Here is a 15,319-nt window from a genome sequence, read left to right on the forward strand (position 1 = left end):
TGGCCTCTTCCTCTTTGGCCTCTGGATGGTGATCCAGCTGGGTGTGCTCGGGGGTGCCTGGGTACAGCTAGGCCCATGTGCTCTGGACAGAAGAAGTTGGGGACCAGAAAACCTGTGTATGAGGTTTAGCTATAGTATGGCAGACTTGTAATAGTTTCTAGGAGAGAAAGGTAGATAGGGTAAAGAGGAAGAGCAGTTGAAGCTCCAACAAGGATTTGCAGCAGGGATTAGCTTCCCAGAGGCTCTGTGTGTTGCCTTCAGTGCAGGGACCTCAGTGAAGAGGGTGTTAGGTTAGCTGTCAGCTTCCTGAACAGTGCACTGGATGGGAATGGCATACTGAATACTGCAGTTGCCTATTACCTGATGTGACTGTGTGTCATGTGCTAACACCTCATCTGTGTACGTGAGTAAACCTGGGATATTGTCTTCAGACTAACAAACAGTTTCTTGTTTGCATCATAAGAACCTCCTGGTGCCCAATCATTTTAAATGTTTTGTATGCACAGTAGCCTGAGTGTTGTAGTTGCACTACACCTTAGAGGGAATGCTTCCACTTAGCGACGGCCCTGATCCTTAAGTGTGAGTCCAAATGTAACCATGCTCTGCTCACTAGCTGGAAAGTGTCTGTGGTGTGGATAGCCCAGATTATGGTTACACAACCTTCAATTTCTCAAGTCTTTATACATGAAAAGTCCAATATGCAGTACACGTATGGGATCTATTATCCAGAAACCCATTATCCAGAAAGCTCAGAATTACAGGAAGGCCAACTCCCATAAACTTCATTTTAAGCCACTAATTCAAATAATAAACCAGTAGCTTGTATTTGATTCCAACTAAAATATAATTAATCCTTATTGGAGTCAAAACAATCCAATTGGGTTTAATTAACATTTAAATGTCTTTTTAGTAGATTTAAGGTATGGAGATCCAAACTATGGAAGGTCCCTTATATGGAAAACCCCAAGTCCCGAGCATTCTGGATAACTGTAGATGAAAAATAGCTGGTGGGGAAAGCTTTAAAAAGATATTTCCATCTCAAACTTCTAGAGGATTATAAAAAGAATCCTGAACATGCCCTGTTATGTCACCCCAATGTCTTCTGTAAGCAAAATATTTCCATTTTAAATTATATACTACATGCCAAGGACATTGTTTTATTTTGTAGACCTATGCAAATGACTATACAAATAAAATTTGTGCTTTGCATTGTATAGTAAAACTGTGTGTTGGTTTGTGTAGAAATCCATTTCATATTCAAAGTATTGCAGCATTGCGGCCAGTTGTGTCAGTGATGATTTCCAGACCTCTTAGCAGTCTGAGCCATATAAATGAATAAATTGACTCCAGTCATCATCCCATATTGGTTTGGAAAGGAAATACCAGTAGTGTTTGAAGGATGGATTAACGTTCTTGGTTGGCTGATGTTGGTTCCTATCTTCCATTTGCTAACAGCACAGTGCTGGGGAAAAAACACAGTTGTACTGTATCATGGATTATTTTAACTACAAATCTTTTGTACAGGAAATAAAAAACAGATAATAGTTTATGGGACATGTGGAATTAGTTAAGGCAAAGCTGGACCTTCTGTTTCATTCCTGGGCTCTTTTTCCTTGTTTGTCTTGGAATAAATCAGAAAATTATCTTTCACTTTTAAACAATTTGTGAAACCTCTTGTAAATTGCAAGCATCACCCCCAGGAGATCGATATAAAGGTTAACTAAAGGGGCAGTGGCAAACCTACTCCACAGATGAAGTATATCATATTGTAGTTTTAACAAATGACAAAAACACAAAAGTGAAAGTCTCATCTATAAATATGTCACAGGGTACAGCTATAATGTGCCACACTCTTATTTCATATTGGTATTTGGGATATTTTGCCTTAGTGTCATTGTAGCAGTTCAAGCAGCGACCAGTCAACCCTACACAATCCAACACAGATTATTTTTTTACACTTGTGTGGCATTAGCTGTTCTGTAGACCAAAAAGGTTCATAAAAGCAATCCATCTATACATTTATCTAAGGTTTCAAACAAAAACAGTCATTCTCTTTTTCACATTACCTTTTAGGATTGTGAGAAGAAAGGGTTTATGAATAAACTCTATGCCATCCAAGAGGTGTGTGTGAGTGTCCAGAATGTTCTTGATGAAGTTGCCTCCATTGGCGAACGGATAAAAAAGTGAGTGCCTTTGTCTCCTATTTGTGCATTATACTGTATGATATTTAGCTTCCATATCTGCTATAACGGGAATCCCCAACCTTGTGAACATCATTCAATTGTCAAAATTGTCACGAACATGAAAAATTTCCAGGGGGGTGCCAAGTAAGTACTATGATGGGCTATTTGGCAGCCTTTATGTGGACTAGCCGACTACATGCAACCAAAAGTTGCATCCAAGCCAGTCATTCAAAAATAACCACCTGTTTTGATGCCAAGGGAGCAATATCCAAAGGGTTGGTGAGCAACACTGGTTGGGGACCACTGTATTAAAATAATATTGACTTCACCACCCCAAGAGTGAAGTTGTTGTGATGCCTTAGAAGCACACTGGAGAAAAATGATAATGCAAGAAAGGAAGACTGAGGGACTGATTTACTAACAACTGCTACATTACAGTTATTATTTAGCAACGTTTTTTTATTTTTATTTTTTAAATTGGAGCATTATGATCCCAAAAACTCAAATGTACGATATTTATAAAGTGCAAAAATTCAAATGTAAAACTTCCAAAAGCTGCCGTGTTCATGTAAAAGCGAATTGGAGCTTCTAATCTTTTGGACCCATTAAAAATGATAAATAGCGTACAAATTAAAAGTATTCAAGTTATTTTTCACAATTTTGTTCTATCAAACTTTTTCTAATCAGAATTTTAAAAGTAGGGTTTTTTCTGAAGTAGAGAAACCTCTAATGCTACACAAATTAGAATTTTTTATAAATAAACTCAGAAGTGTTGTACATGATTGAGAAAGAGGGAGGGATTGATCAATGCACAAATACTTGATTACTTATAAGACAGAGGACTAGTGTGCATTGATCAATCTCCCTCTTTTTTGTGTGCTTGTAGTTAATTAGTAGCACTGTATTGTATATATATATTTTTACTACACCTTTGAGTGCTCCCACAACCCACCTTTTGGCATTTTTTGTATTGTAGCAGAGTTATTCTGCCGGAAGTCTAGCAGATATGCTGCAGGCCAAGATTCCATGTGGTTGTTGCATCACACACCTGTCCCTTTATATGGTGGTCCCATGCCTTTTAGGAAGTCTCTCTCTCTCTTTTAAAAGAAGCACGCATGGGAGGATTAAGCCTATGGAACCAATGTTTCTACAGTAAACCAATGTTATTCACAGTAAATAATACAGATTAAAAATCTGCAGATTCTTATAAAATGATAGCAACTAATACAAAACTGATCTTTTCATCGGATCATGTAAATTTCACCTAAGGAACATATCCATTTATCACTCAAGATTCCGCCAAAATTCTTATTCATTCTCTTATCATATCACGTCTAGACTACTGTAACTCTCTATTAATTGGCCTTCTCCTCCAGTGAGTGTCACCTCTTCAGTCCATAATGAACACTGCCGCCAGGCTTATATACCTCAGCAACCGCTCCTCCTCTCCCATGCCATTCTGCCAATCCCTACACTGGTTCCGCTACCTTTCAGAATAAAATTCAAATTAATGACCCTGACATTCAAAGCAATTCATAACTCTGCCCCACCCTACATCTCTCAACTCATCTCTATATACTCACCCAACCGCTTACTACACTCCTCTACTGACCTGCTACTCAACTCTTCTCTCATTACTTTCTCACACACTCGCATTCAAGACTTTGCAAGGACTGCACCCCTCCTCTGGAATTTTCACCCACAGTCCAACTTTTTCCCAACCTTTCGGCTTTCAAAAGATCTCTTAAAGCACACTTATTTAGAAAAGCCTACCCTCAATCTGTTTAGCTACCGATACCATATGCTACATCTCTCACCTCGCTTTTCTGATATTGTCCACTCCCACACCTAGTGTCTCATTCCCTTCCCCTTTAGATTGTAAGCTCTTTTGCACAGGGCCTTCCTCAGCTTTTGTACCGATACTGGTTGTTATGTATGTACCTAACTCTGTATGTTCTATGTATGTAACTCGTGTTATTTCTTTGTAAAAACATTTATTTTACAGAGCTGCACAATACAGTATGTTGGCACTCTAAAAATACATGTTAATAATAATAATAATAATAATCAGTTGCCTGTAACAAGTAGCGAATCAGTTTAGCTCATTCGATTAATTTATGCTTGATCTGATTTATGATACGTATTTTTATATAATTGGTTGCATCATCACAAACAGCTACAGATTGGATCCTCTATAGTACAGTGCATGCATTGTTTATATTTATAATACAATAGGATAATAAATACTCTGTAATCTTCTAAATATAGCTACCTTTTTACATCCCAGTACAAATCATTGCCTATGTCAGAGGGTTTTCAGAATACTTGGCTGATTAAGAACAATGTTTATAGGGGTTTATTCATCATTCACAAAATGTCACAATCAGAATTAGTGGTATTATTGACCTTACCTAAATATATTGCATTAGGCAGTCTAATGAAATGTAATTTGTACCAAAGATCCATTTGGTATTTGCAGTTCAGCATGTTAGTTCCCCTAAGTGAGTTAGTGTACAAAGAGCCTTGATCCATGCAGGTCATTGTCTTTAATGTTGTTGGGATACAATTTATTTGGCATCATTCATCTGTGTATTGGCTCTTGTGCAGCTCAAAAGAGATGATGAAGAGTGATACGTCTCATTTTAAAGTCCTCACTTTATTTGTTGTGTCCTTTATTAGATGTATGAGATGATTAGCGTTGTGACTCATGCTGATTTTTTACTGCAGCACTTTCAACTGGACAGTCCCATTCTTAACCTGGCTGGCGATTATTGCCCTCTGCCTTCTCACAGTAGGGCTGTATTTTATTCCGCTGAGATACATCGTCCTTGTATGGGGTACGTAAAGCATTTCTTGAACTAATGATGCTATCTGGGGATAAGTGTTTTTAAGGGGATGAGTTATATTACCAGTATTTTCAGCACTTATGATCAAGGTACTTCTTGCTGATTGAAGAAGGCAGGCAAAGTAGAATATCACTTCTCTGTAATGATTTAGGTTGTCTTCAAACAGCTGTTTTTCTTTCTTTTTACTTTGATATCATCATCATGCTAAAGACACGCCATAAAGAGCATTGCACACTCACTGTCTATTTCAGAGGGCTGGTTTCACTATTATAAATGCTCCAGACAAAGCCAAGTTCCATCTTCAACATTGTATGTGATATTGAAGGAAGGCTATGGGATTTTCATGAAACAAATATTAGAAATATGAAAGCATTTTAATTTTTCAAATATTATATATGTGGAATAGATGTTTTTCTTTAAATGAAAATTAGTTAAAGAACATTTCTTTTCTCTCCAAAATGGCAAGTTCTTCATAGGCTATCCTCTCTTATATTGTTCTTTAAACTGAATTAAAAAGTATAAAAATTTATGTCATGAATGTATTTATAACACTGGTAGAGTGTTATCCCTTAGATTACAGAGGTTATTTATTAATATCCAAATGTTAAAATTTCGAAAAATTTGAGATTTTTGCACTAGCAAACTCAAACTTATAAAGGAAAAAAAATTCGAATTTTTCAAGATTTATTATACCCCGATGCTGCAAAAAGCCTGAATCGGAAAATCCACCATCTCAGAACTGTCGAGGTCCTGTCAATGGGAGAGGCACCTATCTCAATTGGAAGTTTTTGTGGTCTGCGCTGGGTTTAGCTTGAAAATCCGATTTTTCAGGGTTTTTAGGGGAAAAAATAAAAATATTACAGCAATTTGGGGAAAAAAGGGCGAAAAAAATTGAGTGATTCATTAAAAAGCCAGACAAATTAGAGAAATTCAGGTTTTTGCTTGATTTTATTGATTTTTTCTGCAATCTGATCAAGTTTTTTAATTAATAAATAACCTAAAATCGGGCATGGGAGTTTGTAGTGTTTTTTTAAAATAAAATATGAGATAAATTCGGATTTAAGTAAATAACCCTCTTATTATTCTGTCCCTAAGGTCTGTTTGAGGTTCTAGGTAAAAAGATTCTGTTATTCTATATCACTTTTTGCTGCACACCTATCACATTATTGGGGAACTCTTTTTAGCACTGGCATCTGACAGCTGATTCCAAAAAAATATCTATTTCCGGGTTCTACTTTCTTCTATGCCATGCTGCATATTTACTAGCAACACACAGGGGCAGATTTATCAAGGTTCGAATTTAGAAGTAATGGAAGTTTTTTGAACTCCCATTTTTTGAAATTCAAATAAAAAAAGACCAACCAAAATCGCTCGTGGTCTTCTTGAATATGTCTTACTGCATGTATTATGTAGAAAGATACTATGGCAGCAGAATACTGAATTTGTGATTGCAGAGGAAACATTCTTTAGTGTCCTGTAGCCCAGAAGCACTTTATATTTAATGGTTTAATATAGTACTGACTATAACGCAATTTATGACGCACCACCCAGGCACTAAGGAGATTGAAGCAAGTGTTGGCTTACTTAATTTATTAGAAATAAAGGTCTCCACAAAGATCTCCCAGATGAGTGAGCTTCTGCCAAATCCTAGAAAGCGGGGCCAAGCTTTCCTGCTACTGGCACACAATGATTTGACAAATATATTTTCACTGCATGGACATAAAACAAAACTATCACATTATGTACTGTACATTTTACAAGTGTAATAAGACAACTCAGCATATGCCTATTGCAATGTTATTATAACACGGTGAAACACAAAATTGCACACAGCTGTGTTATGATAATTGCTTCTGTATTTCAAGAGGTTACATGGGTTACTTAGGGGATAGAGACAATCTAATTGAAATCATGGGGTGCAGCCATACATGTTACCTTTGTTTATGATTTAGCTGATCACAATGCAATAAAGTTTAAGGGGGTTATTTATCAAGCTCTGAATATCCGAACCTTGAATAATTCATAGTTTTCAGAGCAAAAAAAATGACTATGAATTTTTCTAGATTTATTAAAGTCCTATAGTCTAAAACCTCAGAATCTGAAACCCAAGCATCTAAAAGTTCTCGAGGTCCTGTATAAGTCAATGGGGAAGGTCCCAGTGTCTTCGATGATGTCCGTACTGATATCCGATGATTTCTGGGCTTCGGAGCAAAAAACAATCATAGTTTTGCCGAAAACACCGAACAATTCAGAGTTTCGGGCTATTTTTTCAGGCTTTTTTCTTCATGAATAAGGTCTATTCGGGAACTCGTAGTTGCTCGGAGTTGGATATTGGAAATACTGAGATAAATTCAGACCTTGGTAAATAACCCCCTAAGTGGCTTGTTTCTGTTATTGTACCTAGCATTTGTGTACCACTGAAATGTTGTATAGTTTTTGGGTTATGGCACATGGGGTGATGATCAGGTATTTTGTTCCATAATATGGTATTACAGTGACAAGCAAATAGAGCAAATTATTAATGTACATACATTTATACATGGGCATATATATTTATACACAGTTTTGCATTCTGTGGGGTGGAAACAGTAAAATAGAACAAAGCAGACTCATGTTCAACTGTTTTTCTTTACATTTATACAGGAATCAATAAATTTACAAAGAAAATACGGAACCCTGATATGATTGACAACAATGAAATTCTTGACTTTCTCTCCAGGGTTCCTTCAGATGTACAAGTGGTGAGTGGATTTTGCGTCAGAAACAAATAGTGCTGTACAAAGGGTGTCTTGTTGCCTGCAGTCTACTTGCCTTACAAGAAAATAATCCTGTATTTCAATATATAAGTGACATTAGTCCACACAAGTGATGTACTTTTATCCCTGTGCATAGCTTAATCCTTATTAGAAAATGTTGTGGAACAGTTCTTCTAAAGCTCAGTAACAAACTGGCCCATACTGTGTTAAAAATATTTTTCTTCATTTTTCAGTCACACAGTAATTTAATTTTTACAGATACTGGTTAGAACTGACAATGATCAATACAAGATGGCTGAAAAAGCTATGAATTATCACATTTTTATCAACTGGATATTTCCATAAAATACACAAAAGGGTTCAGATTATTAAATAACAGTGAGTAGGTTATACAGATGTTTTTCACATAGATGTCTTTGGCTATGAAATCACATATGACATATCTGAATCCATAAATACACTGGGGGGCACATTTACTAAGGGTCGAATATCGAACCCTCGAATTCGACCCTCGAAGTAAAATCCTTTGAATTTGAATATCAAATTTGAAGGATATACGCCAAATCCTACGATCGAACAATCAAAGGAAAAATCGTTCGAACAATTCGAAGGAATTTAATACATGGATAGAAGGATTTTCCTTAGATCAAAAAAACCTTAGAAAAGTAATGGGGAAGGTCCCCATTGGCTAACATTGTACCTCGGTAGGTTTAAACTACCGAAGTATGTAGTCGAAATAGTCGAACGATTTTTAGTTCGAATCGTTCGAATCAAAGTCGTAGTCGAAGGTCATAGTAGCCTATTCGATGGTCAAAGTACCCAAAAAATTACTTCGAAATTCAAAGTATATTTAATTCGAATCCTTCACTCGAGCTTAGTAAATGTGACCCTAGATCCTTATCGTTTTTTCTATCTTCTAGGATTTAGCCCATAACCAGCACACTAACAACACGCTATTAAAGAAAGATAAACCATCATATACATTCTGCTGACCAATATCCATTATAAACGTTCAGTATATTTTAGATGGACCTAATTTAAGCTACTTTCCAGTTGGTAATTTTAGCATTAAATAGTTTTCTTTCCTTCCTTTCTATTTCTAGTCTGCAATGTACCAAATCCAGAGTGTTTAGCCAAACTAAATTCAAACCTGTGTGAGTTTAAAGCTCTTAACATCTTTTAACAATAACATTTTGTTAACATATGATTTACATTTTTGTTTCAAATTTTAATTTGCAAATTAGGGTTCAGATTCAATTTGGCCAAATCTTTTGTGGAGGGTTTGGTATTTATCTGAATCCAAAAATGACATTCAGTACTAGTTGCCAAGATCAGGGACCACAACAACTACAAGGCATCAGTTTTATTTTAATTTTATATAGGACCACTCATCATCGTTAAGAGTTTGAATTGTATCATTATCATCGTTAAGAGTTTAAATTTCTACTTGGAAATTAAAATATAAAAATAAAATATGAAGATGAAATGTTATTGCAGGTTATCTTAAAATACAACCGTCTTCTCGTACTAGAAGTTTAGAAAACATCAGAAATGAACAATTGTAGGCAGAGCAGCAATGTCCCAGGGGTTGCACTTTGTTACAGTTCTTCCTATAGAATAAAATTCCATCCCCCGGACATTCACACCAGAAAATGTTCTCACCTGAATTCCCACCATTGACTTCGGCCAGCTCTAGAGTGGAGTTAAATATTAATATTTTTAGGGGCTGATTCACTATAGGTCGAATATCGAGGGTTAATTAACCCTCGATATTCGACTAGGAATTGAAATCCTTCGACTTCTAAGTCGAAGGATTTAGCGCAGAAAATTCGATCGAACGATAATTCCTTCGATTGAACGATAAAATCCTTCGAAACTAACGCTTCGAAGGATTTTAATCCAACGATTGAAGGAATATCCTTCGATCAAAAAAAGTTAGGCAAGCCTATGGGGACCTTCCCCATAGGCTAACATTGACTTCGGTAGCTTTTAGCTGCCGAACTAGGGGGTCGAAGTTTTATTTAAAGAGACAGTATTTCGACTATCGAATGGTCGAATAGTCGAACGATTTTTAGTTCGAATCCTTCGATTGGAAGTCGTAGTCGAAGGTCGAAGTAGCCCATTCGATGGTCGAAGTAGCCCAAAAAAACCTTCGAAATTCGAAGTTTTTTTACTTCGAATCCTTCACTCGAATTTAGTGAATCAGCCCCTACATGTTAGTCTACTGTTAAAAGTGTGATTCACTTTTAAGTTAACTTTTAGTATGTTATAGAATGGCTAATTAACAACTTTTCTATAGTTTACTATACTTTTTTTTATAGTTTTTGAATTTGGCTTCTTCTTCTGACTCTTTCCAGCTTTCAAATGGGGGTCACTGACCCTATCTAAAAACAAATGCTCTGTAAGGCTACAAATGTATTGTTATTGATACTTTTTATTATTATTCTTCTTTCTATTCAGGCCCTCTCCTATTCATATTCCAGACTGTTATTCAAATCAAGACATGGTCGCTAGGGTATTTTGGAACGTAGCAACCAGATTGCTAAAAATTTCAAAATGGAGGGCTGTTGAATAAAAAGCTAAATAAGTCAAAAAACACAAATAATAAAAAAATTACAACCAATTGCAAATGCTCAGAATATCACTCTCTACATCATACTAAAAGTTAAATGAAAGGTGAATGACCCCTTTAAAGAAAAAACCTTTATATAAACACATTGCTTAGTTATTTATAAGGAATTAGTTCTGTGATCAAATACCATTCATTTAGGTATAAGGGATATGAGTATATATACATATTTTATTTTATACCATTCTTTTCACCATTTTTGGCATGGAATATTTTTGATAGATTGAATTTTATTCTGTTATTAGAGGAAGCCAGAAGAGCTTGTAGATGGTAGGCTTATAGGGAGGGCAGCTATTAATTCATGATTCAAAATTACAGAAATGTGCGACAACTATATAAATCCATGACATTGGAGGATTTCTACTGCTGGTAGTTGGAGGTAGTGCTTTCCCATTTGGGTCCCTCAGGAAATTTAGTCTTATGTAGGTTATGATAATGTTTAGTGGACCGAAGCATCAGTCAAGCAAGATGTTTGATTGCACTGTCTCTTGAGATTGGAGGAGCTTATGCAGCCAAATATCCTTTTTATCTGACATTCTGATCTATCAAAGGGGTAACCTATATGTTTTGGTAATTTTGTAAATAGTTAAAAAGAAAAATCCATAACCTATACTGCTAAATTGCGAAATAAATAAAATATTAGCTATGCTCATTGATATATAAGTGCTGAAATAAGCATTGAAGCAAAATATCTAGACCATAAGATGGATTCCATTATCCACCTTGATTACATGCTTTAGTATGGGATTATAAGATAAACCTAAATATATTTACATGTATATTTATAGGATTTATCAGGGTTTGATTGAGCCAAATATTAAAAGCATGAGAGCAAATATATGCAATGACCCATAATAGGCAGCATTGTTTCTCTATCCAGTTTAAAATATCATGTGTGACTTTTTCTTCCTAAAATCAATGTATTTTTTCTGTATGACTTAAATACACCACCAGCCGCATATTGTCATTCCTGCTCATAGTTCTCCGCACAGAAACCCATAGGTTTCAGCTGGCTGTCATTTATTAGAAACAAAGCTCGTGTTTATTACTGAGGTTTGTTTTCAAACCCAATTCCCATTTTCATAAACTGTCTCTTCCTATTTAGGTCTACCTTATGCATTAACATGAAGATTGGATCTGGTTATGGTACCTTCCAATCCCTTAGATCTGTCATCTGGGCAGAAAAAAAGCAGGCCTAAAATATGCACATTATTATTATTATTATTATTATTAACTGTCCCTCCAACATCACTTTTAAGATTCAAGATGCTTTACCTATTTATTCATTTCTGACGAATGAGAATCTAACATTTTTTGGGAGATTATAAATGAATCATTTCATGCGCAGTTGAGTGTTAGAGAAAGGATTATTATATTGGGCTTCCAATATTTCCAACCTTATCAAATTAAGTTCAATGTAACCAAAAAAATGCTTCTAACTGGCATTACCCCAATACCATATACAGGTATAAGACACGTTATCCAGAAACCCATTATCCAGAAAGCTCCGAAGCCCGTCTGCCATAGACTCCATTATAATCAAATAATCCAAATTTTAAAAATTGATTTCCATTTTCTCTGTAACAATAAAACAGTGCCTTGTACCTGATCCAAACTGAGATAGAATTATTTCTTATTAAAAGTAAAACCAGAGTATTGGGTTTATTTAATGTTTACATGATTTTCTAGTAGACTTAAGGTATGAAGATCTAAATTACGGAAAGATCCATTATCCGGAAAACCCCAGGTCCCTAGAATTCTGGATATATAGAACACATTTATGAATAAGTAAAAAAAGGATTATATAATATGAAATTTAATATTTGCAATAAGCAAACTTACATTGGGTGTCTTTTAAGAATATGCTAAATGTTGCCTTACATAAATATTCTCCATGTTTTTTATGCATTACATATAGAAGGAAGTTTGTAGGGAGAAAAACTTAATATAATGTATTTTGGAAAGATAAAATATGTGGAAAGTTAAAATGGTACATTGTACAGGTATGGGACCTGTTATCCAGAATGCTCAGGACCTGGGATTTTCTGGAAAATGGATCTTTCCATACCTTTTGGATCTTCATACCTTACGCCTACTAAAAAATCATGAAACATGAAGGGGGTTATTTACTAAACCTCAAATTTATCTGGTCGGCTTTTTGGGGCAAAAGCTAAAATTTTTCTAGGAAAAAAAAAACCTAACATTTTTCACAAAAGTATTATACCCCGATGCTGCAAAAAGCCATAATCCAAAAATCTGCCATCTCAGACCTGTTGAGATCCTGTATAAGTCAATGGGAGATGTCCCTATCCCAAATGAGAGATATAGTGGTCTGTGCTGGGTTTAGCCCGATAATCGATAAACTCTAGATTTTCGGGCAAAACCCTAAAAAATGTGAGCGTTTAGGGAAAAAATCCCAAAAAATCGTACAGTTCAGGTTTTCGCTCAATTTTATTGAGTTATTTTTATTAATAAATAAGGCAAAATCAGGGATGGGAGTTTGGTCTAGCTTTTTAAATTTAAATTATATCAATTCGGATTTCAGTAAATAACCCCTTAAATAAATGCAATAGGCTGGTTTAACCCAAAGGAAACTGAAAGAACAATCAGAATTAATTTGTTTTAAAAATCCATATGTCTCATTAATATATAAAATTATAGGACAGTTTTCCGTCTAATAAATCGATGGAAAAGAAACAGCTTTAATGTAAGCAGTATTAAATCACCTATGCGATTTGTGTGTTAAATGATATACACGTTCTTCCCTTTAATACTACATTTACTTTTGTATCTTTGTTATGTCTTTAAATTATAGCTGTTGGTATCCCCCATAAGGCGAACTGCCTCGAGCTCTGCTAGATTTGCAGCTTTAAAAGAAGGCTTAATGATTCCTACTCTGTAAACTGGTAATTTGTAGTTGACAAACTGAGTGACGTGTATAAGCAATAAGCAGCAATAAACATCTGGTGTTTCACTACACAAACATTTAATTGAACTGCAGCTTATTTGCATACACACAAAACTCAAGACATTTTCTAACTGTAGTTAAAGCAAAAGTCTCGTTTTCTAGCTCCACTTTCAGAGCTTCTGTAGAAAAGGGTGGGAAGAAAATGAAGGGACCTTGACTTCTTTGCTGCATAATAATGCGTTACCCACAAACACATATTTCAATGCGAAACCTGCTAATGATTGATTTGGAACGCATCCAGTTTTGCAGTCTATTAGGATAAAACCTGTTTTTTTTCCAATATATGAAAAAGAAAAGGTATTTGACATTTAGGGAATTGTCCTCGCTTTTATGCAGATGTAACAAAGTAGAATCTGCGGGCCTTTGTGTTTATCTCATCCATTTGATTATTGAGGGACTTATTGGTATACAGTATATAGCAGAAGTCTGGAATCCAAACAAGAAGATATACTTACTAAACCTTGAATTTCTGATTGACTGCTTTGGGGTAAAAACCGAAGGAAAATAAATATAATGTCTTTTGGAAAGATAAAAGATGTGAAAAGTTAAAGTGGTACATTGTACTGGTACAGTATGGGACCTGTTATCCAAAATGCTTGGGACCTGGATAATGGATCTTTCCAAAATTTGGATCATGCCTTAAGTCTACTAGAAAATCATGAAACATTAAGGGGTTATTTATTAAACCTCTAATTTATCTGGTCGGCTTTTTGGGGCAAGAACTGAAATTTTTCATGGGAAAAAAAATAAATAACATTTTTCAAAATGTACAGTATTATACCACGATGCTGCAAAAAGCCTGAATCCGAAAATCCGCCATCTCAGAACTGTCGAGGTCCTTCATAAGTCATTGGGAGAGGCACCTATCCCAAATCAAAGTTATTGTGGTTTACACTGTGTTTCGCCCGAAAATCCAACTTTTTCAGGGGTTTTGGGAAAAAACTCAAAGAAAACTAGAGCTTTTTCAGGAGAAAAGCCCCAAACAGCAGTACGATTTTGACTTTTGTTGATTTTTTCCGTGTTTTTTTACCGATACTATTAGATTGAGTTAATTTATTAATAAATAAGGCAAAATCGGGCATGGGAGTTTGGTCAAACTTTTTTTATTAGGACAATGAGATAAATTTGGATTTTAGTAAATAACTCCCCTATATCTGACTTAGTCTGTGAATGTTCTCATTCATCCAGGTCATATCCAGGTATATCTATGGAAATAAGTCAAATCAACTGGACTTGCTGTGTTTTCGCTAGTCATGCGACTGGCTTTCTCAATTCAGAATGACCTGTAGAAAAATATTTCTTGTTATATACCAGGGGGCGTGACACCTAGGGGGTTATTTATCAAAGTCCGAATTTATCTCAATATTTTATGAAAAAAAATTTGACCAAATCTGTATGGGTTTTTTTGTCTTAGTTTTATTAATACACTTTTGCGAAAAACTTTGTGTAAAAATAAATTGGAAAAACACAAATCTTTTCAGAATTTACACTGAAAACTCAGATTTTTGCCCAAAAACGTCAGATTATTGCACGAAACCCAGCACAGATCATAAAATCTTTGGGACTTCTCCCATTGACTTATATGCAACCTCGGCAGGTCTGAGATGCAAGATTTTCGGATTGGGTTGGTTTTTTTAAAATTTCGATTCTATACTAAAAAAACATGAATTTTTCGGATTTTCGGCATTTGGTAAATAACACCCCTATTGTCTGCCACATACAATTCTGTTTTAGCACCTCTCCCTGGACCTCATAGCTCCAACCATGCTAATACAATCAACCCATTACCTTCACCAGGTTGCTGACCCCATACTGGTTTTATTAAACAGATTATGCTGATTGAAGTAAGAATCCAGGGTAAATATACAGGAATATTTTTTTACAGGACATTATGAACTGAGAAATTCATTTGGATGACTAGCGAAATGTCTTCAAGG

General features: G+C 35.3%; 1 protein-coding gene across 5 annotated transcripts in view; it reads left to right on the top strand.

Annotated features, from left to right (window-relative positions):
• The window catches only part of mctp1.L (multiple C2 domains, transmembrane 1 L homeolog), a 373,027-nt gene that overhangs the window by 357,158 nt on the left and 550 nt on the right, over positions 1 to 15,319 (top strand). For all 5 annotated transcript variants that reach the window (XM_041568472.1, XM_041568473.1, XM_018264615.2 and 2 more), the window contains 3 exons: positions 2,074 to 2,183; positions 4,911 to 5,020; positions 7,673 to 7,770. In XM_041568472.1, coding sequence (XP_041424406.1) covers positions 2,074 to 2,183; positions 4,911 to 5,020; positions 7,673 to 7,770 — 318 coding nt within the window. The remainder of the gene's footprint in view (positions 1 to 2,073; positions 2,184 to 4,910; positions 5,021 to 7,672; positions 7,771 to 15,319) is intronic.

This window comes from Xenopus laevis, chromosome 1L (genome assembly GCF_017654675.1).
Source record: "Xenopus laevis strain J_2021 chromosome 1L, Xenopus_laevis_v10.1, whole genome shotgun sequence".
In the NCBI taxonomy this organism is placed as follows: Eukaryota; Metazoa; Chordata; class Amphibia; order Anura; family Pipidae; genus Xenopus; species Xenopus laevis.